Source organism: Thalassophryne amazonica, chromosome 18 (genome assembly GCF_902500255.1).
Source record: "Thalassophryne amazonica chromosome 18, fThaAma1.1, whole genome shotgun sequence".
Taxonomy (NCBI): Eukaryota; Metazoa; Chordata; class Actinopteri; order Batrachoidiformes; family Batrachoididae; genus Thalassophryne; species Thalassophryne amazonica.
The window spans coordinates 48793963-48816959 of NC_047120.1; the positions used below are offsets into that span (position 1 = coordinate 48793963).

The window sequence follows — 22997 nt, forward strand, 5'->3', positions numbered from 1 at the left end:
GTGTTCCCGTCACGAAATGATTCAAATTTTCGTGATGGGCTTTTTTAAAGTCACTATTACTAACCCTACCCCTAACCTTAACCTAACCCTACTCCTTCCTCTAACCATACCCCCCCGATCCCCCCTTCCGCCGCTTCACTTTTAATTTCGTGCAGCCGTCACAGAATGTATTAGAACAAATTTGTGCTCCCGTTACGAACATTTTGCACTTTTCAAGACAATATCACAAACCAATAGATTAATGTATATTTCGTGCTGCTGAATTACGACATGCCGCGAGACTGGGTTGGTTTGACACCATAACCAGTTCAGCACGTGGATCACTTAAGCAGCTGAAAACACTGACGGTTAGGATAAATAGACCTCACATTTCTCTCTTCTAAATGTCAATGAAAAACTGTTTTCTGTTTTTACAACCAGAACACCAAAGAGAAGTTTGACTCAGAGCCCGAAGACTGTGACGCCAAAGAAATGTACAAACTGTTGGTAAGTTGTGTTTAATCAGCACGAGAACTTCCACAATATAAAAACAGTATGACGCTCATGGTACAGGGAGCAGTGTTGCCACAGTTACTTTGAAAAAGTAATCCAATTACTGATTACTCCTTGAAAAAGTAACTTAGTTACTTTACTGATTACTCAATTGTAAAAGTAACTAAGTTAGATTACTAGTTACTTTTTTAGTTACTTTTCCCAGCTGCCGACAACAACCCCCTGCCACCTCAACATGACAATGATACCTGTTTTGCCAAAACTTACTTTATAGTCACGCTTTCTTGACTTCAATGAAAATAAATACTTGTTTTATAAAATGTAAAATAAAGACGTCTTTCTTGACCTCATATTTAACTGTTGACAGCACTGTAACAGTAAAACTTGCAATTTCGAACCTACATTGTTTATAAATGTAACTATTAAATTCATTCTAGCATTTTTCTAACATTTAAATTCTCTCTAAATATTTTACTTGTCGAAATTAATATTATTTTAAGTAGTATTAGTAGTTGTAGTAAAAAAAGGCTTCAAAACTGGACCTTTAATCTAGGGGTGTTGTGGGGGGCACATCCTTGCCCCACGCCCCCATTCCATCTGGATTCGCCCCTACTTTGGCGTTTGAGCACAAAGAATGGATAACATTTATTTATGCAGAAAACAGGACCAGATTTACAGGTAAGAAAGTTTTATTGTGTTTTCACATCATGTGGTCCTCAGAAAGAGAGTTCAGGTGCATTTGAGTGGAAAATAGTGTTAGTTGTTGACGCGTCGCGGAGGATCAGCTGTTTTAACGAGACGATACAGAGCGGCTCAGCTCAGCTCTAAATAAAGGAGGAAAAAAAGTATAAAAATGTCTTTGTAAAGCTCAGTGCAGGTGTGCTGATCACCACGCTTTAAGAGGAGACGACGAGTCGAGCAGCTGCAAAAAAACGTGGATTAAAAGCTCACAGCTCACTGAAAGTGGGCAGTTCAGTCGAACCCCGACCTCCTGCCCACGGACCAAGTTTAATGCTGCTATCGATCCACAATGAAAAATAATAGTAACGCACAGTGACTTGGAGAAGTAACTTTAATCTGATTACTGATTTGGAAAGATTAACGCGTTAGATTACTCGTTACTAAAAAAAGTGGTCAGATTAGAGTAACGCGTTACCGGCATCACTGACAGGGAGTCCCAAACAGGAAGTGCCAAATTTTGAGTCCACAGTGAAACAGGAAATGTCAAACACTTCCTGGATTGACAGACGAGATCTCATGGAATCTCACGGGAACTCAGTGACAAGTTCACACTGAAACAGGAAGTGCCAAAGTTTGAGTCCATAGTGAGAAACGTCAAATGTTGAACACTTCCTGGCATGGGTGGAGGTAGAGCGAATGCCGGGTTGCACTGGACTCCCCTGAAATCTGATTGGACACAGATGATTGACATGTCATGGCACCACATGTCTGCATTTTGAAATCAGTGAATCACATTGACTGCTAGGTTCCTCCTGTCCAGTAGTTGGTGCTGTGTACTACAAAAAGTTCTAACTCACTTTAGAAGAAGAAGAAAAATGTTTGCCTCAGATTTGAACTGAATACATCGTTTGAACCGTGGACTAATAATGACACTAAAGTTATATTGGTGAGTCAACGACCATATTTTATTCCAGAAATGAATTCCAGGTTGTTAAAAGTGGCATTTCTCCTTTAATTCGGGTTGTCTTATATATGCGTGTTTTTCCAGTGATTTTTAAACGAGCAGGCAGCTGTTGATTAAATAACCTCTTAATTTTGCTGTCTGAGTGACACACCAATTACACAACTTTACATAAATAAATCGAAAGTTATTTTCCTTGAACTCAAACTGAAAGCAAATCTCTCCAGCTTCGTGATGAAGTGGTGTAGAGGAGGATTTTCTTGAAAAGAAGACCTGATAGTTCAGCTACAATTTGACAGAAAGTACATTTGAGATGAAAGCCTAGATTTGATGTTTTGGTGAAAGAAACTTTTGTATGAATGAATGAATGAATTTATTTGGCACACAGACTTAACAATAACAAACTTTTGTATTTCTTCATTATTGACTTGGAAATGTTAATGTTTCCATCCCCTGACTTGTCTGAAGAAAAGTGGCAAGAAAACTGATTATTACTTACAGGTTTTATCAAGTTTTAGAGATTTGCTTTCAGTTTGAGTTTGAGGAAGATAATTTTAGAAATTTTTATTCTTTATATTTTTTGTATTTCTTGTATTTGAAAGGGCATAAACAAATTAAAATGTGTGAAATTCCAAGTGTTCCAATACTTTTGGAGGGCACAGTATCCTAACCTTATGATGAGTGCAAAATGAGTGTGGTATTATTACTGTTTTGTTTAAGAATGTTTAATTTTCACTGTTGCTGCACTTTGTGTGAAATCATAGTCATATCGTATATCATACTGATACGACAACATTAAGATACAATAATTTGGCCGTATTGTACAGCCCTACTGTTATCTAGTTGAAAAGTTTGAATATTAATTTGCATCTACATTAAAAAAATGCTTAAAGTGGCAGGGGGTTAAGAGGGCTGTAATTAGGGGGGTCTGGAGAGTGGAGCCCCCCCCCAGAAGCTGAAAGGTTTTAGTCATGCTAATGCTCCCCTGAAGCATTTGCTCAAAAAAACAGTCTGAAGGACCTCAATGACATGGTGAGATGCTGAAGAGCTTCACTCGTTCATGTCTAGGACATATACATATTACATTATCACTCTACAGACAGGTAAACATATTTATTTCAGTTTAAGGAAGTAAGTTGAAAGCTTGTGTCCAGCACGTTGCAACAGACAAGTTGCAAAGCCTTTGTTTGTTTTTTAACAGCTTTGTGCAGACTTTTCAAATGAGCCCTGATACGTGCTTTGTTGTTTTTGCACAGAGGTCTAACTGCCCACCAGCTGACAATGTCAATGGAGAGAATTTATACTCATTTGCCTTCAGCGATTTCCCAGTTTCCGAACACGACCTAATCAAAGCCGGCATTCGCATGTTCTTTGAGCTTGGTGTTGTTGAGAAGTTTAAAGTTCCCCCTGAGGTGAGTCCCTCATAACACATGTTGATGTCCTCCATTAGTTTTTTATTTTTTTACTGACATTCAGGAGTACATCAAGAAGTTGGTCCCCAAGAAAAAAAAATCCCACAAAGTCCATGGGATGTACCACCAGCAGATAGAGGGGATGACGGACATCAAGATATCTTACCAGTGACTAGCAAAGGCTGGGTTGAACCACATAGGCTTTGATCATGGCAGTACAAGAACAGACCCTGAGAACCAGGTTCATAGAGGCAGGGGTCTAGCATAGTAGACAGGATCTGAGGTGTAAGGTGTGCAAAGATGCCCTTGAGACACTCAAGCACATACGTAGTGAAAGGGTGCAAAAAGCAACCTGGGAGAGTAGCTGGTTCAGTGCCGAATATTGACTAGAAGATCCAAAGTCCTATTACACACCACCACTAAAGGTGGTTGAGAACAGTAGAGCTAAGGTCCTATGGGACTTTAAGGTCCAGAAAGACAAACAGCTACTGGCCAACCAACCAGCCATAGTGGTAGTTTGCAAGGAGCAACACACTTACCTTTACTTTTGCCTCTTTTTATCCCTTTTCATCATCTCCTACTCTCCTCCCTTCCAGATACTGACAAGATGGATGTACACCGTGAGGAAAGGTTACCGCTCTATCACCTATCACAACTGGAGGCATGGCTTTAACGTAGGCCACACCATGTTCTGCCTGCTACAGGTAACTGCAAGATACAGCTAACTACAAACGCAGCTCTATTTGCCCTCAACTTTGGTTGGGGTTTCATGTAGGTGGCTAGGCTCATAGTCCAGGAGCCAGTCATCAATTTTGACCTGATTGGTTGGTACCACTGAAGGTGACCAAACGACACTTAGAATCCAGCCTCAGTGTACCATGGCCTAAACAAAAATGTAAGATAACCATCACAGGGTGGTAGCTGTAGCCAGCTAGGGGTGAATGAAGAATTACGCAAAGGTCAAAATGTAAAAATGCTCCAATCATGTTGAAAATTATATCACATTATTTGTCTGATCATAACAATTCCAAAAAGATATAGTTTGGATAATCTGTGATGGAATGTTCTGCAGTTATGGGGTAAAAACAAAAATGGTGGCAAAGGTCAGTTTCAGTTTGTACAGGGGTCAAAAGTTAAAGTTGCTCCAATTTCAGCAAAAAAAAAAAGAAAAAGATGCAAATTACTGGTTGAAATAAAAGGATTAATAAATGGAATAGTTTTGACTGTGTTGAATTTTTGGTCTTCAAAGTAAAGGTCAAACAAGGTCAATGTCCATTGGATTCTATGACTTGTGACATATGTTACCCTGTAACATGATAACTAAGCATGACAGATGGTGCAAACTATTCCTTATTAGTACCCTATTAACCCATACAATAATTTGCATCATTTTTTACTGAAATTGGAGCAATTTTAACTTTTGACCCCTGTACAAACTGAAACTGACCTTTGCCACCATTTTTGCTGTTTTTACCCCATAACTCCAGAACATTCCGTCACAGATAGTCCAATCTATACCTTTTTGGAATCGTTATGATCAGATAAATAATGTGATATAGTTTTCAACATGATTGGAGCATTTTTACATTTTGACCTCTGTTGACCACTACCTGGCTATAGCTACCACTCTGTGATGGTTATCATACTTTTTTGTGTAGGCTGTCAGGTTTGTGCTCGGCTAGACATACAGGAAAGAACCAGACAGAGAGACGACGTCTTTAGTGAGCTTTGCAAAGGAGAGAAACAGGCAGAGCCTGACAGCCTCGTGCAGTTCTCTGTGACCTCCTGGCGGGCTCTTTTATTAAGGAAAACAAAAGATAAGAGGAGTGAGTTGAGTCCATTTGTGCAGATACATTTGTAATCAACTGAATCATTCATGTGTCATGTGTAGATACATTTGCAAACAACTGAATCATTCCTGATCTTGTAGAGTGACAACTGAATCATTGTGTCATTAGTGCAAACAACTGAATCATTCCTGATTTTGTACAGAGTGAGAATTGAATCATTCCTGATGTCAGGTACAGAGTGAGTGGTTTTGCTGAAGCTTGCTAAAAACTATAAACATGTTTTTGACAGTATAATTTATCTAACATAGGCCATGGTGCACTGAGGCTGGATTCTCAGTGTTGTTTCGTCATCTTCAGTGGTACCAAAAACCCACTTGGCCCATGGACTATCACAGCAGCGAACACACAACAACTCAACTCTTTTCTCCACTACTGCCTGATTGGAAAATCACTAAGGGCCCTTGGGCAAAGCCTTTAATCCCCTATAGCTCCCGGTGTGTAGTGAGCGCCTTGTATGGCAGCACCCTGACATCGGGGTGAATGTGAGGCATAATTGTAAAGCGCTTTGAGCATCTGATGGAGATGGAAAAGCGCTATATAAATGCAGTCCATTTACCATTTATCCATTTACTGTTGTATTCTGCAACAGACAGGGAAGTTGAGGAAGTATTACTCTGATCTGGATGCTTTTGCCATGGTGGCCGCCGCGTTCTGCCACGACATCGACCACAGAGGGACCAACAACCTCTACCAGACAAAGCAAGTGAAATTGTGTTATTGTGGGAAACAAGCCCGCGCTTTGTCCGCTCTCTCTGACTTTTCTCTCATTTGTAGGAGTGCATCTCCTTTGGCCAAACTTCACGGCTCCTCCATTCTAGAGCGGCACCATCTGGAGTACAGCAAGACTCTCATGGCTGAGGAGGTATGATCTGTTAATGTGCAATAACTTTTAAGAATGACTTCACTTTTTTACAACCTCAGTCAAAACCATTGTCAGCTAATACAATAGCGAGTGCGCCACTCATCTGTGATGCAGTCATAGTGTAAGAGAAATCCTTTTATCCACAATTTGCTGAAAAGGAAATACACAAGTATCAATGGATCAAATGTAGCAGAGCACTAAGCTAACTTACACCACATTTTTCCGAACCTTAAAATTGCACAAAAAGAATTTTATGTTTACTTACAACATATATTACAGATGTTATTGTTCAATTTCTATGGGATGTATTGACATATTTTTGGTTTTAAACTTCCACTGATGACTCAGCACTTCCCAGGTCCTCTAAGTGATGTTGTCGGGCAGATTTCTGCTTGGTTTTGCCTCCTCCACTAGGGCGGAAAAGGAGACAGGGACCAGCCAGAGTAAAGCACCTTTCACACGGGGCCTGCATAGAGTTGCATTGTGCTGGGGATCTAGTACGCAGGAATGGCGCCGTAAGTTGCGCACAGGGAAAAATGGACGTCATCTTGCTGGCAATCCATCCATGAGGAGTTATAGTGGACGTGGACATGTCCTATCGTTAGCAATCCGTCCGAGAGAAGTTATACTGGACATGGAAGCTTTGGTCCACCTTTTCTTCCATGGTTTTGAAGCTTCACTGTCAGCAAAGTTTAGCAGGATGAATAAAAGTGTTGTGTGGACTCGCATGGAGCACTGCGACCAGTGTCGCAGACCGAACGGTCCCCATAAAAAATCAGTCCCCCCGATGATGTGGTTCATGGATTAACACCTCGTTTCTTCTTCAAACTGCGCTCCAGTCATCATCTATCTCAGCGACAGATATCTGAAGCTCTTGTACAACAATCATTTCCACATGAATTCAGCATTATTTCATCATAAAAGACGGTGGAGCGATCAGAGCGTCGCGGCTAAATGAGCTGCTAGCTGATGCGTTCACTGCGTGTCAGACATTTCAAAGCGTTACAGAATTTTGCCTCAATTCTGCTTAAAACAGCCTCGTTTCTGCTTAAAACTGACTTTAGAATGATTTAAGAGGTTTTACCTTTATCATCTGATGGTTAATAATCCCATTAATCCATTTGATTGCTTGGGGTGAATAAACTCCGTCTCAGATGTGCTGCTGTGGTCCGAAATGACACATGCGCTGATGCAAAAGGTGGACCAATTTTTAGGGGCAAAGCGTTCGGACTGTGACACTGGTGCGCTACGCCGTAAGTCCACGAAAAAATTAAACATTCAATTTTTTGTGTCCATTTCGCAGGCTCCATTGCGTCCCTCAGCGTATTACCATGTAGGGCTGCATAAACACAGTATAGGGCTGCATAAGCTCAGCGTAGTTGGTACACCGCTTTACGCAATTCCATGTTGGCCTGGTATGAGAGGGGCTTAAATACGTATCAATTCCACCTTTGCTAACTCACCAGAGGGCCGTCTTGAAAATCTCATATATAGTAATTTGAGCCGAAATTTGCTACATGGGTAGCAATCAGCACACCTAAAAACATAAAAAACATATCCGACAGGTTTTGCAAAATTTTCAATTTTAACCTTGATATGACCCCTGGACTGTGATCATGCCCACTTTTGCAGTTGTCACTTTAAACATCTTCTCAGAAACCACTGAACCAGTGAAGCTGAAAGTTGGTGTGCATGTTCCTACCCATGAGGACACCAAAGTTTGTTTGAGACGTTCTGATCTGATTTCAAATATGGCTGCCATATTGAAAATGCCACCTAGAGCCATTGCTCAGCAGTTTTTAAACATAATGAGCTGCAATTTGGTACAAGGGTAACTAGTAGGTAGGTCCAAAACATATGATGGGTTTTTTAAGATTTTTTAAATTTTGGCCTTGATGCAACCTTTGGAGTTTGGCCATGCCCACTTTTCTAGCTGAAACTGTGATGTCTTGTATCATCTATGTGGGCTACCGTGCCCGTGGCACTGTTTTTCTTGTATGTCTCCACCGTGTGTTGTATGTTTGCACCATAATGTCAAGGCAAATTCATCGTAAGTGAAAGCTAACTTGGCAGTGAAGCTGATTCTGATATTGTGAGTCTCTAAATTAAAAGGGCATATAATTTGGATAAACTGTAAGATGCCACAGCAATACAACAAGCAATTTTCTGCTGCTTGTTTAATATACTTGCACCTGTCCACCAGCTGGACATGTCTGAGCTTATTGCAGGAAATATAATCATACACGATAGAAATTAGGAGCAGGTGCTTTTATTTTATAAGCATATGTATGGTTTTAAAGTGGCATTTATTTCAAAATAAGCATATTAGTCAGTTTCTTTCATTTGTAAAGTCACATCTAAGTCAAATGTGGGCTTGATAGGGAAAAAATACATCTTGCTGGCCACATTTCTTGATGTTATATTTCACACACATAACACTTAAATGGTTCTTTAATTAGAAATGTGGATCCATGTCTCTTGCAGAGCCTGAACATCTTCTGCAACCTTCAGAAGCGTCAGTTTGAAAACGTTCAGCACTTGTTTGACGTCTGCATCATTGCCACCGATCTGGCCCTTTATTTCAAGTGGGTGTCCTAAGCGATTCCGACAGCGCTCATCACTTTGTCTAATAACCAGCTCGCCTCTCTCTCTCTCTATTTTCCATCACACAGGAAGAGAACCATGTTCCAAAACATAGTGAACGCTACAGAACCCATGACAGATGAAAAGGAAGCCACCGCCTTCGTGTCCAACAACCCCATCAGGAAGGAAATTGTCATGTACGTATGTGATGCCACAAACCAACAAAAAAACACCTTCTGGAAATGAAGTTGTTTGCTCGTGACCTATAGTCTAATTTTCTCTCTCTTTTCTGCCTGTTCTCTCTGTTTGACTACCTTCAGGGCCATGATGATGACAGGCTGTGACTTGTCGGCTATCACCAAGCCCTGGGAGGTACAGAGCAAGGTGGGTGGCCTTCACAACCTTCACATTTAATTACTTCAAAATACAAAGTTTGCAAGACGATAAACTGATACAGCGGACACTTGACCAAAGAGAATATTTCTGCACAGCAGTAGATATTTGGGAACAAGTCCTTTCATGCTTAAAATGTGCAATAATGTGCAAATATGTTAGGCACAAGTAATTAAAAAAAATAACCAAATTTTGCGAAACGTCTGACAGTAATAAATAAATACGAGGTCTGTCCGTAAAGTATCGTACCTTTTTATTTTTTTCAAAAACTATATGGCTTTCATTCATATGTTTTTACGTCAGACATGCTTGAACCCTCGTGCGCATGCGTGAGTTTTTCCACGCCTGTCGGTGACGTCATTCGCCTGTGAGCACGCCTTGTGGAAGGAGGGGGGGTGGGTAAGGTTACTCGTGCAGCAACTTGGGGTGATTTATATTGTTATTTTGCGCTGTATAAATTACTTAATTGAAATCAATGAGATTATCTGATTAGATTTTAAGGGTGTGTGGTGCATAAATATGTGCATTAATGGTGATTAAGTTATTTACTCAGACATGACTTTTGAGTGCTTTACAGTGGAGGTTTTATATTTACAATGTGTAGGAAGACAGTGTTAGATAATATCTGTGCTAAGTCCTTATTTTATGTTAGTTATCAAGTATTTTCTTTTGCTATTTGATTGGAAGTCTCTGGGATCTGGTTTAACATTTAAATATAAGACTTAAGTTTTACTTCCATCATTTATGTCTAAGTTTTAAATACAGGGAGGGCTCCCCCTGTCTGTGAGAGCCAGTAACATTAGAAATGTGAGACTAAACTACACCCATTGCAAACACCCGCATTGTATAATAAGTGTTGTATGACCCATTTTCTGGGCCTTTCACAAGATGGACACTGTCTGTGAGGGTCCCGGTCCGGTTTTCAATGTGACCTTTAATAAATCCAAAATTAGGAATACAATGGTTTGGTTATTGGAAAGGGGCAGTAAATTACATAACGAGCCAGGAAAAATTACAACGGGAGTAGCAGAAAAGTATGTGAGGCTGGTGCAGCATATATATGAGGACAAAGTGACAGCAGCAAAGTGTGCAGTAGGAATGATGGATGCAAGGTTGCATCAAGGATCAACATTGAGCCCTTGCTGGTTTGCAGTGGTGATGGACAGGTTGAAGGAGATCAGACAGCAGTCTCCCTGGATTATAATATTTGCCGATGACATTGTGGTCTGTAATGAGTCGGGAGCAGGATGAAGCAAGCCTTGAGAGATGGAGGTATACTCTGGAGAGAAGGGGAATGAAAGTCAGTGAGGTCACGGAATAGTGCAGTTGTAAGGATTAGCGGTGATGAAGGTTGAGGAGTTCAAGTACTTGAAGTCAGCTGTTCAAAGTAAAGGAAAGCATAGTAGAGGTGTGAAGAAGACAATGAAAGCAGAGTAGAGTTGGCTGATTTGTGATAGCAGGGGATCAGCAAGACTGAGAGAATGTCGACAAGACAGTAACAAAACCAGCTTTGTGCTACAGCTTGGAGGCAGTGCTGCTGACAAAAAACACAGGAGCTGGAGGTGACAGAGATGAAAATGGTGCAATTTTCCTCTGGACTGATGGGGACGGACAGGATTAGGAATGAGCATATTACAGGAACAGTGCAGGTCAGACAACTGGGTGAAAAAGTGAAAGCGACATGATTAAGAGGCACAGCATATATCAGGTGAAAGATGCTGAGGATGGAGCCACCAGGCAGGAGAACAGGAGAAAAGAAGAAAGCACCAGAAGAGGTTTATGGAGGCAGTGTGGGAGGACACTGTGAGCTGCAGTTGGGTGATCGGTTGTGGCCACCTTCAATCGAAATAAGTAGTACACTGTGGTTCATATATACAAATATGCTAATTAGAATTAGATAAGAACCCAATCTGCATAAATTATTTAGAGAAGTCACAACTCCAGAATGCTTGATAAGAGACTTCATATTCACTAAGTACATATCTAACATTAGCTAACATCAGTCTGAATCTTCTTATTTCAGCAGCATTCAGAGGTCAATCCACAACATGTGCGTTCACCATCAGGTCCTGTCGTTCTTTTTCATCGTTTCTCTTCAGGTGGCTCTGATGGTCGCTGCTGAATTCTGGGAACAGGGAGATTTAGAGAAAAATGTTTTGGAACAACAACCAATTGTAAGTCTCTTACTTTTGTGTTGTTTTGAAGTTTCTCAGAAATACAATGTTAAATCATTTTGTTGATGCCCCCCACTACCACTCTCTTTCTCAGCCCATGATGGACAGAAATTGTGCTGAACAGCTACCTAAGATGCAGTGTGGTTTCATCGACTTTGTGTGCTCGTTTGTGTACAAGGTATTGTTTATTCTGTGCCAATCTGCTACATAATCATCATAAACAATGGGAAAACCACAAGTATGGTCATTAAGGACCAAAGTAGTGTTTTGAAGATGCATATCAAGGCTTAACAAGCATATAGTCTGCACTAGCCCACAGCACCCTGGGCATACGTTAAAGGACATGTCGCACTGAAATCATAACAATTTAGATTTAGGCTGTTAGTGACCAGCCGATGCTACACCGGGATTAAAGTGTACAGCATTCGCAACCAACAGCTACGGAGATTGTTGAAAACAAAATACTCGTGAGTACTTGTTTTTCCGAGTGTTTCCAAGTGTTTATGTAGCTTTGAGGTAAATGTCCCAGCGCGCACTTGAGTGGAATATAGCTGCTAATATCAAGAATGGAGCCGCAGATTAATTCCAAAGTTTACATAAGTGTGACGTCATCTTATGACGACTCGTTTTTAAGTGACAACTCTTCATTTTGATACAGTCACAGTAAAAGGAGCAGCTACTCTCCACTGTGAGAAGACTTAGTTCACCTACACGGCCATTAGTCATAGGCTGTTAAAAGCAATCTCTGCTCGAGGCTCAGCTTTATGCACGCTATAAGTGTTGTCTTCAATAGAACTGTGAAAAATCCAAAAAATACACCTGTATGATCAGACAACCTGAAAAACAGTGGTGACGGCCATGTGCGCATGCATGTTAAAAGAGCGTGCTGCTCCGGACACGTCAAGATCCAAAATCCAACAGACTCTCTCATAGTAAAAAAAAAAAAATAATAATAATAAAGCCTACCAGCTCCACTGAGAGGAACAAAATACCAAAGAGGAAAAAACTGAACAGGGCACTCACCCACTTGTAGAATGATTTCCAAGACTAAATGTGTAAAGTCCATTCCACCAAAGAAGTCCTCATGCACTAATTGTATGCAATCGCCAGCTGGAGAACAATACGTAGGTAGACTGTAGGTCCTCACCCACAGATTGTGCGTGATCACTGGCTGGAGAATAATGTCAGACTGCAGCTCCACTTTCAGCCTCTCAAGTTCTTGCATGATCCTGGCATGTTATATAGGAAGTCCATTATCTCCTGAAACAAACACCTTCTGACTTTTCCCATTGTAAGAAACACATCTGCGTTTTCAGGCAGTCTGTAAAAACAGCATCATGGAGACACTCCACATCCATGTTCATGGCAGCAGTGAACCAGCGTCCTGTGACACAGTGTTGCCGGTTTACTGCATTGCTGGTTTGGAACCTAGTGGTGACAGCAGTGTCACCACACGTTAGGTTCCAATATCCGACAGACTCTGAAAAGTTAAAAGTTTCGGGGTGAAATATGTTGCCTCCTGTCTGTGCGTCCTATGTAAATCTGAGCCATCACTTTCAAATGAAAGCTCAGAAGCTTCGTTATCAGACGTAGCAGCACATATTAACACATATACCAAGTTTGGTTACAAATAGGCAATTAGGAAAGAAGTTATTGCGCTCACAAGATTTTTCCAAAGTACACTTCATTGACTTCGTAAGATGCTGCTCAGGGTCAATATACCTGATACTTGTTAACCTTGCCCTTTGACTGTTTGCCCCAAAATCAATTTGCATCTTGGGGTTACTGTGCATAATGCATATTATTAGAACAGTTGTTCCTCAAAGACTGAATGACTATACACAAAGGAGACTCGTGAGGGAAGCCACTAAAGCACCCACTATATCTTTGATGGATTTACAAGTTTTTGCAACTCACAGCTTTGTGGTAAGATTTAGCATTGAGTGACAGTGTTAAAATGAGAATATACGAAAGCAATGCATGCTTCTCTTTCATACATTCTAGTAAACCACCATGTAAATAACATTATCAATATGTTTGTTCTGACTGATCAGGAGTTTGCCAGGTTCCACAAAGAGATCCAGCCCATGTTTGACGGTCTGAACAACAACCGGGCACACTGGAACGAGCTGGCTGAGGAGTACAATGCAAAAATGAAGGCTATTGAGGATAAGAAGAAGAAAGAAGAAGAGCAGGAGGCCAAAAAAGGTACAAAACGTAGACGGTGATGCCCAGATGAGGAATATCAGTCAGGTTGCATCATGGGTGATTGTGGGAACAGTTATTAACTTTTTAGAGGCTGTTACATGTTGAGATTCGTAACACGTCAATAACATACATTCTGTGTTTACGTTGTAGGTGATGGAGGGAAGTCAAAGACCTGCACCATTTGCTAATTCCTCCAGTGCTTGGATTCCATCTGGTTTGGTCCAAACCTGGACTGTGATAGCCTACGCTTATCCAAACCAGTCACCTGTGGACTCGTTCCAGGTGGTTCTTGGCTAGGGTAGCTTGGTCTGGTCTGATCTCCGTGTGGTCTTGGCATTTCTGCTTATGGGCTGTTCACTCTGGTGGTATCCAGTTCAGCCCTCTTTGGTCCGGTTCTGCCTAGTCTAACGTCTAACTCAGTCACCTCCAGACTGTTCTGCTTTAATTCAATCCGATCCAGATTAGGATGCCATCACCAGTGTCCACGGGGTGAAGGTTCAGCAGTGAAGAAGTAAATGAACGTGGACTGCAAAAGATGCAGTTGAAAAACTGACCACCTTTGTTCTTTTTTGTGGTTTTTGATTGTTTTTTGAATTCAACATGGAACCATGAACATCTGACCATGAACACTGACAGCTGTTACGTCCCTTCAACATCAAATGTTCCTGATGAAATGTCTGAAATTCTGGTTCGAACATCTCAAATGTGGAAACAAAAGCTCCAGGTCTTAGAGGTAAAGTACAAACTGTGTTGTTTATAGCGCACATAGGACACTGTGCGGGGGGAGGTTATACATGCCAAAGCAGTAGTTTATGGCAGCGTTTAATCTCCAGGTCCTACATTTAGGCTGCACAATGCTTTTAACTGCTTCTGTTTCATTAGTCGCTCTAGCACCAAGGAATGATACTGTCTTACAGCTGAGGCCACAAATTTACATACAGCTTGGTTAAAATCACTCAAATTCAAGATTTCTCAACTCCATCCCATTCCATGTTACCAAACATTAGGTTTGTGAAGTCATTTAACTTTGCTCCCATATGACTTTATTCTTGAAGTAATGATTCAGACACACATTTGGACTGTTAACGTTTTGATACCGGGCTTTCAGTGGGTGAAAGGTTTGCATACATTTGGTGGTATTGTTTTTTAATCGCTTGAAGTATAAACTTATTTACTGGTGTCGCCGGCCGAACGGTCCCCCCTAAAACAACGGTCCACCCTGCCTTCACGGCGCATGCATCATTTCTGTGCATCAGCCGCAGTTCACCAATTATCACCTCGTTTCTGCTTCAAACCGCACTCCAGTCATCATCTATCTCAGCGACAGACATCTGAAGCTTTTGTACAACAATCATTTCCACATAAATACAGCATTATTTCATGAAAAAATACAAAGGAAGAGATCAGAGCGCCACAGCTACAAGAGCTGCTAGCTGATGCGTTCACTTTACGTAGGTTATTTCAAAGCGTCACATAGTTTCCCCTCGTTTCTGCGTAAAACTGACTTTATAATGATTTAAGAGGTTTTACCTTGTCATTTGGTGGTTAATAATCACAATCTATTTGATTGATTTGGGGGAAGAAACTGTCGCAGATGAGCTGCTGAGCTCCAGAATGATGCATACGCAGAGGAGACAGGGCGGACCAATTTTTAGGGGCAGACCGTTCAGTATGCAACAACGGTACTTCATGAAAGTGAACAGGGGCAGCTGTGCCAGAGTTGAAAATTGATAATACAACGGACCCTTAAAACAGCAACAAAATAATGCTAAAAACTTAGTTTTCATTGTGGATGTATTATTGATGCAATATGTCCAGCTTGGTGTATTTTTCAAATGTACCTGTATATTAAACATGAATCGGGCTAAAAGGTTATAACTACTTTATTCAGAATGTGTAAGGGTGGTGCGGATGTGTCAGTCTCTCCAGAAATTTCCAATACCAGATAATGCCATTGCCAATTCCTGGAGGGTCAGTTGTTTATACAGTAAGGACGACAGTGAGATGTGCAGTAGGAATGGTGGATGTGGGTTGTAATAACGACCAGCTTTGAGCCCTTCCTTGATTACAGTGGAGATGGACAGGCTAACTGGCCAGATCAGACTGTGCAGCAGATATGCTCTGGAGAGAAGGGGAATGAAAGTGTTGTGCAAAGAGTCTTAAAAGTTAGCTCTGGTCATTTGGTTTATGGTGGAACTCAAATATAAAGTCTGTACAGCCCCAAGATTATTTTTATTGTAATGTACAACTAATTAGCAACATCACCAGAGGTCTGTGTGCCCTTTTGATTGCTCCATGTGTGAATTTTTCCAAGATATTAAAGACAGCCTTATTAATTTTGAAATAAATTGGTAATTACATTGGGTTTATAATCTGATTTTGGTCATGACTGGTCAACACTGTCTGGTTTCATGCTAATACGAGGGTAGGCTGAAACGTTCTAAGGCTCCCCATGAAGGAGTAATGCATTAACTGCATCACAGTGAGCCTTAGAACTTTTCAGCCTACCCTCGTATATAAGAAAATGGTTAATTTTTATGGAAATGAGTTGACATTTTCCTGATGGTGAAATTGTGTTTTAAAGGCTATGTACATAACTCTATCTGCATACCTGTTTTTTTAATGTCCTCTAACCATTTTTGATCTAGTTGTATAGTTACTGAAGGTAATATGAATATTTTGGAGATGGTTCCTAAGATAGACCCTGACCTGTGGAGAACCAAATGTTTTCCACCAGATTCCTTATTATTTTTGTCATTATTTTATTTTCTCATGATCGCAATAAGGCAATGGTAGCCCAATTAACCTAAAGGCATTTCCATCCTTTTCTGGGCTCTTCTGCAGTCTTCCATACTGTTTCAATAGGAAGTCAACTCTGTATATGGAAATCTTTGACCCACTAAACGTTGATAGAGGGGGTGAAAACTTAATTGAGCCTCCTAACTACTGTACATAACATTTTTGTAAATGACATTACATGTAATAAAAGACATTCTACCGTAATTGACTTTGGTGAGATGAAATGTGTGTTGCTGAAGAAAATTAGCCAGGCAGTGTGTAACGTCACAGTGCATCTGGAAAGTATTCACAGCACTTCACTTTTTTCACATATTATGTTACAGCCTTTTTCCAAAATTGAGTAAATTCATTTTTTCCCTCTAAATTCTACTCACAACACCCCATAATGACAGCATGAAAAACTTTATTTTTTAAATTTTTGCTAATTTATAAAAAAAATGAAAACTAAAAAATTGCTTGTACGAGTACATAAGTATTCACACCCTTTGATCAATATTTTGTTAATGTACCTTTGGCAGCAATTACATCCTCAAGTCTTCTTGAATATGATGCCACAAGCTTGGTGCGCTTATCTTTGGGCAGTTTTGCCCATTCCTCTTTGCAGCACCTCTCAAGCTCCATCAGGTTGGATTGCGAGCGCTCGGTGCACAGCCATTCTTAGATCTCTCCAGAGATGTCCAATCAGATTCAGGTATGTGCTCTGGCTGGGCCACTCAAGGACATTCACAGAATTGTCCTGAAGCCACTCCTTTGATATCTTGGCTGTGTGCTTAGGGTCATTGTCCTGCTGAAAGATGAACCATCGCCCTGGTGAAGAGCGCTCTGGAGCAGGTTTTCATCCAGGATGTCTCTGTACATGGCAGCATTCATCTTTCCCTCAATCCTGACTAGTCTCCCAGTTCCTGCTCCTGAAAAACATCCCCACAGCATGATGCTGCAACCACCACACTTCAGTGTAGGGATGGTGCCTGGTTTCCTCCAAACATCACACCTGGCATTCACACCAAAGGGTTCAGTCTTTGTTCAACTTTCCCCAGATTTGTGCTTCGAGACAATCCCGGCTCAGAGGTCAACAGACAATTCCTTTGACTTTGTGCCTGGTTTGTGCTCTGGCATCCACTGTCAACTGTGGGACCTTATATGTAGACAGGTGTGTGTGCCTTTCCAAATCATATCCAATCAACTGTTCTCCAGTTAAGCTGTAGAAACATCTCGAGGATCAGTGGAAACAGGATGCACCTGAGTTTTGAGCTTCATGGCAAAGGCTGTGAATACTTATGTACATATGATTTCTTATTTTTATTTTTAATAAATTTGCAAAAAATCTCTATTTTTCACAGTGTCATTATGGGGTATTGTGTGGAGAATTTTGAGGGGAAAAAATTTTTATTTCATCCATTTTGGAATAAGACTGTCACAGAAAAAAAAATGTGGAAAACTGAAGCGAAGTGAATACTTTCCGGATGCATCGTATGGCCTCAGCTTTCAGTTAACAGGTACATAGCAGCAGTCTGATATCTGGGATATTTATTTTAATATCCACTATATCTAAATACATATATTTTTGAATGTGGAGATTTTGTACTTAAACTGTCATAGGGTTGAGAAGTCTTGAGAGGAAGCATTTGAAAAATCACAAACTGAACCAAAAAAAAAAAAATCTATTGTAAGGTTTGATTCAAAACCTGGAAAATATGTGAATATGGAAATATGTTTGTACCAGTGTTTAGGGGAAAGGTGCAATTTCATGTTGATTCACCAAAAATGATTTATTTTCAATATGTATGATTCACATGTATATAGTTTATGACACAGCAATTGTAAATCGTTTGAAACTTGTATAATCCAAACTGAAGGACATTACATTTGGGTTTTTGTTCACGAGGAGGCAAGAGTACAAGACACACATCCAAAACACAGTACAATAGACAGACAGTGCTGTGAAAGATTTTTCTTTCTCGAGACTTTACACATTTAAAAAAAAAAAAAAAAAATTCTGGGCTTTTTTTTATCATTTCAAAAATGTCCTTTAAACTCAGTGAAAACAAATATCTATAAAAAAAACGCAAATTAAAAAAAGCAAGAGTCTTTAAGAGGTGACATATCAGTATCAGATATGTGATATATGTGATAAATGACATATGATCAGTATCAGGAATACAAAGTGTCGGAGGACCACCTGACTACACCGTTATGCTAAATATGAATGAAATAGGTCAACTGGTTCTTGAGATAATCGTACTAACAAGTGAAAACAGGCAGACGTTATATCCCCCCGTATTTCATACCGGGCGGAAATAAATTAAATTAAAAATATCAATGCCAAGACAATGGGGTGCATAATTACCAGCATGTGGCCTACTTAGTATAACACAGTTAAATCATCACTTTCACAGCCAATTTTCTTTAGACAAGTCAGGGGATGGATACATGAACATTTTCTAAGCAGCGAATGTGTGTTGGACTTCATTTACATCAGTCATTATGAAATACAGTAGTGTTCAGAATAATAGTAGTGCTATGTGACTAAAAAGATTAATCCATTTCTTATTGTTACATGGGAAACAAGGTACCAGTAGATTCAGTAGATTCTCATAAATCCAACAAGACCAAGCATTCATGATATGCACACTCTTAAGGCTATGAAATTGGGCTATTAGTAAAAAAAAAAGTAGAAAAGTAGGTGTTCACAATAATAGTAGCATCTGCTGTTGACACTACAAACTCAAAACTACTATGTTCAAACTTATTTTTTTTTTTTAGCAATCCTGTGAATCACTAAACTAGTATTTAGTTGTGTAACCACAGTTTTTCATGATTTCTTTACATCTGCGAGGCTTTAATTTTGTTGGTTTGGAACCAAGATTTTGTTTGTTTACTAGTGTGCTTGGGGTCATTGTCTTGTTGAAACACCCATTTCAAGGACATGTCCTCTTCAGCATAAGGCAACATGACCTCTTCAAGTATTTTGACATATCCAAACTGATCCATGATACCTGGTATGCGATATATAGGCCCAACACCATAGTAGGAGAAACATGCCCATATCATGATGCTTGCACCACCATGCTTCACTGTCTTCACTGTGAACTGTGGCTTGAATTCAGAGTTTGGGGGTCGTCTCACAAACTGTCTGTGGCCCTTGGACCCAAAAACAACAATTTTACTCTCATCAGTCCACAAAATATTTCTCCATTTCTCTTTAGACCAGTTGATGTGTTCTTTGGCAAATTGTAACCTCTTCTGCACTTTTTTTTTATTTAACAGGACTTTGCGGGGGATTCTTGCAAATAAATTAGCTTCACACAGGCGTCTTCTAACTGTCACAGCACTTACAGGTAACTCCAGACTGTCTTTGATCATCCTGGAGCTGATCAGTGGGTGAGCCTTTGCCATTCTGGTTATTCTTCTATCCATTTTGATGGTTGTTTTCCGTTTTCTTCCACGCGTCTCTGGTTTTATGTCCATTTTAAAGCATTGGAGATCATTGTAGATCATTGTAGATGCATATAGGTTTTCCCCCTCTCCAATCAACTTTTTAATCAGACTACGCTGTTCTTCTGAACAATGTCTTGAACGTCCCATTTTCTTCAGGCTTTCAAAGAGAAAAGCATGTTGAACAGGTGCTGGCTTCATCCTTAGATAGGGGACACCTGATTCACATCTGTTTGTTCCACAAAATTGACAAACTCACTGACTGAATGCCACACTACTATTATTGTGAACACCCCCTTTTCTACTTTTTTTTTTTTTACTAATAGCCCAATTTCATAGCCTTATGAGTGTGCATATCATGAATGCTTGGTCTTGTTGGATTTGTGAGAATCTACTGACTCTACTGGTACCTTGTTTCCCATGTAACAATAAGAAATATACTCAAAACCTGGATTAATCTTTTTAGTCACATAGCACTACTATTATTCTGAACACTACTGTACAAACACCATGCTACTGTATGGCTATTCTGTCTGTAGTGGACAGTTCTCAAAAAATTAATAAGTGGGAAGACTAGTGATGGAAGCCACAAAGACAGACTCTGAAAGAGGTAAAGGTGAGCATCGTGCAACTTTTGTCTGTTGCATACCAGTTACACATCTCCATGGTACATTTAAAGCCTGCAACTTGAGTTTTTGTGGGTGTCTTGATGGCTTACCTCATCCATCTCCTTGCATGCTTTTTATTTTATTTTATTTAGTACCTACTCCAGACGATATACTCAACAGTACCATACTGTTTCCGCTTAATGATTGGTGTAAATGATTGGGGGGGCACATACCATTCCATTCTTTTGGCTTTAATATTTCTATAAAGTTTATGTCATCATGTGAAGATTTGTTTTCACTGTGAGTTAAAAGGGCAGAATTTTAGAAATGTTAATAACAAGAAGCCTGAATTCTTTTTTAAACATCTGATGTCCTGAAGAAATAAGTATAAAAAAAAAATCTACATACCAAAGCTCAAGGGGCAAAAACTTTTCACAGCACTGTAACCGCGCTGTAAGATCTGATGGGATTTGATGCGATTGTCGTCCAGCGACTGAGATCCACACAGCTTTAGATTTTAAATAACCTTTGTACAGAGGAGGTTAAACTCTTGCTTCCAAATCTTCATCATTTCTCTGCACAAATGATGCACAAGTTTATATTGCAGACGGCACCAAACCTTCTCCTCTGTGATGGCGCATACAGTACCGACAGCTCCTGAAACCATTTTAGCTGCTTCCTTCTTGTTGAGGACAAGCTGACGCTCTTAACCCTTTGTTACGCAATGTGATCTCTTCTCATCAATGAGGCATCAAGACGCTAATCCAATCACGGTTTTGGGACTACCTGGAACAGTTTTCCTGTTGCTTGGAGACGTTCAGTGAACTGGTTTCTCGGTGTCACTTGTGTCAGTTATTTAAAGTGTCACTTTCACTGATAATTACCGATCATTTTAATCATCTGACAAATAAGACGGCCCCCTTGCTGTATGAATGTGACGATGTAATATGTGTAAGCAAATAAAGGAATTTATGAAGGTGTAAGTCGGTTTGGAGTTTTTACCCACTTTTAGTATTTTTTTCTTCTTCTAATACAGGATTTTGCTGCATGAAGGATGTGACAGAGTATGAACTTTAGCGACCTTGAGCTCAGAGGTGGTGGTGCTTCTTTTTAGTCATATCATGCTGAGATCTTAGGGAGCCAAAGCTGGATGAGCCTCTGGGAAAAGCAGATCAGTGGATTGTTTCCGTTTCCTGTGGTGTTGTCTGACTGTGCTGGTCAACATCCTGCTGTTAGAGGAGAGGAACAGTTTTGTTTTGTTATTTAAGCACATTTGTGCCCGATAGATGCTGCAGCAAATGCAGCATCCCCTGATGAGATATTTGATTTGTCGAGACAAAGAACGAGCCCTACAATCTATCATTTTTGGAGACAGTTCAGCTTGTCAACCCCTTAATGACCATGACCTTTCATTGCTCTCATTTGCAGTTGATTTATGTGTCTCACAACGGCTCTACTTCAAAAGTTGAAAGTTAAAAAAAAAAAAAAAAAAAAAAAAAAGAGACGGAGGTTGACTTTCACAGGGTTTGATTATCTCTGGTACCCCCTGAAAGAGTGGGGACGGCTATGAAAGTGCACACGTGCATTTTAGGTTTTGCCAGATATTCAAGCATCTCAGAGCACATACATGCATGTGTTTAATTTTATGTCATGTCTACAAATAAACCAACAACATGCTACTGTTTATTTGGCTCGTGTTGACTTAATACATTTTATGCCGTATACAGGATGCACTATTGTTTATTTGAAAAATGCTAACATTTAGCGCACGCCAGCAGTGAAGTAAAAAACATAACGCCACAAGAAAAAAAAATTAGCAAATACAAATCGGTTATCTTGGGAAAACAATGCATCATTTTCTTGATAATGATCAAATTATTCAGTTATCTCTCATTGGGGAAAAAGTTCTGTGTTGTCATGATCAAGAATAATCTTGGGAGAACAAAATTTCATTTCAGCACTGACAAACCAAGGTTTCTCAATCAGGACAAAATTTTATTATCTCAGGAAAACAACGTTTTATTTTCTCAAGATAACAAAAAATAAAATCAAATAAAATATTGTGTTGTCTCAAAAAACAATTTCCCCACAAATGTTCTTTTCTACTTCGTTTACTTTAGTTACTCTGTTGGATTCAGAATGACAACAGAGGAAGTGTAACCATGTAACCAAGACAGGCAGATCAGTAAGAGGTGACATAAGTATCACAGATTAACTTTGATAATCTCCTGAGTAACCTTGTGTTGTTAAAGTGGCCTCATGTTATTTCTTTTTCTGCAGTAGCCAAACGATCGCTACAATCTGTGTTCTACAGCTGCACATCAAGCTCATTCTTGTCCATTTTACCATAATATTTCATCAAACAAAACTGGCATAATTTCAGTACTTCACTGTATTTTTACTCACACAGCAATTAGAACTACTATATGGAATTCCCTCCCGGTACATTATGTACTAACATTACTTTAAATATTAAAAATATAGCATTGTAATTTGAGAAGATGGAATAAGAACTGAGATGGTGACAGTGGACAAAGTA

At 39.9% G+C, this 22997-nt stretch overlaps 1 protein-coding gene across 1 annotated transcript in view; it reads left to right on the forward strand.

The window, feature by feature from the left end:
- LOC117530219 (cone cGMP-specific 3',5'-cyclic phosphodiesterase subunit alpha'-like) overlaps window positions 1-14783 on the forward strand; it is an 81852-nt gene extending 67069 nt beyond the window's left edge. Inside the window, exons 19-29 of the mRNA XM_034193147.1 lie at window positions 421-486; window positions 3391-3546; window positions 4143-4250; window positions 5986-6258; window positions 8743-8843; window positions 8931-9038; window positions 9162-9225; window positions 11334-11408; window positions 11503-11586; window positions 13463-13616; window positions 13767-14783. Coding sequence (XP_034049038.1) covers window positions 421-486; window positions 3391-3546; window positions 4143-4250; window positions 5986-6258; window positions 8743-8843; window positions 8931-9038; window positions 9162-9225; window positions 11334-11408; window positions 11503-11586; window positions 13463-13616; window positions 13767-13804 — 1227 coding nt within the window. The 3' untranslated portion in view covers window positions 13805-14783. The remainder of the gene's footprint in view (window positions 1-420; window positions 487-3390; window positions 3547-4142; window positions 4251-5985; window positions 6259-8742; window positions 8844-8930; window positions 9039-9161; window positions 9226-11333; window positions 11409-11502; window positions 11587-13462; window positions 13617-13766) is intronic.
- The last annotated feature ends 8214 nt before the right edge of the window (window positions 14784-22997 follow it).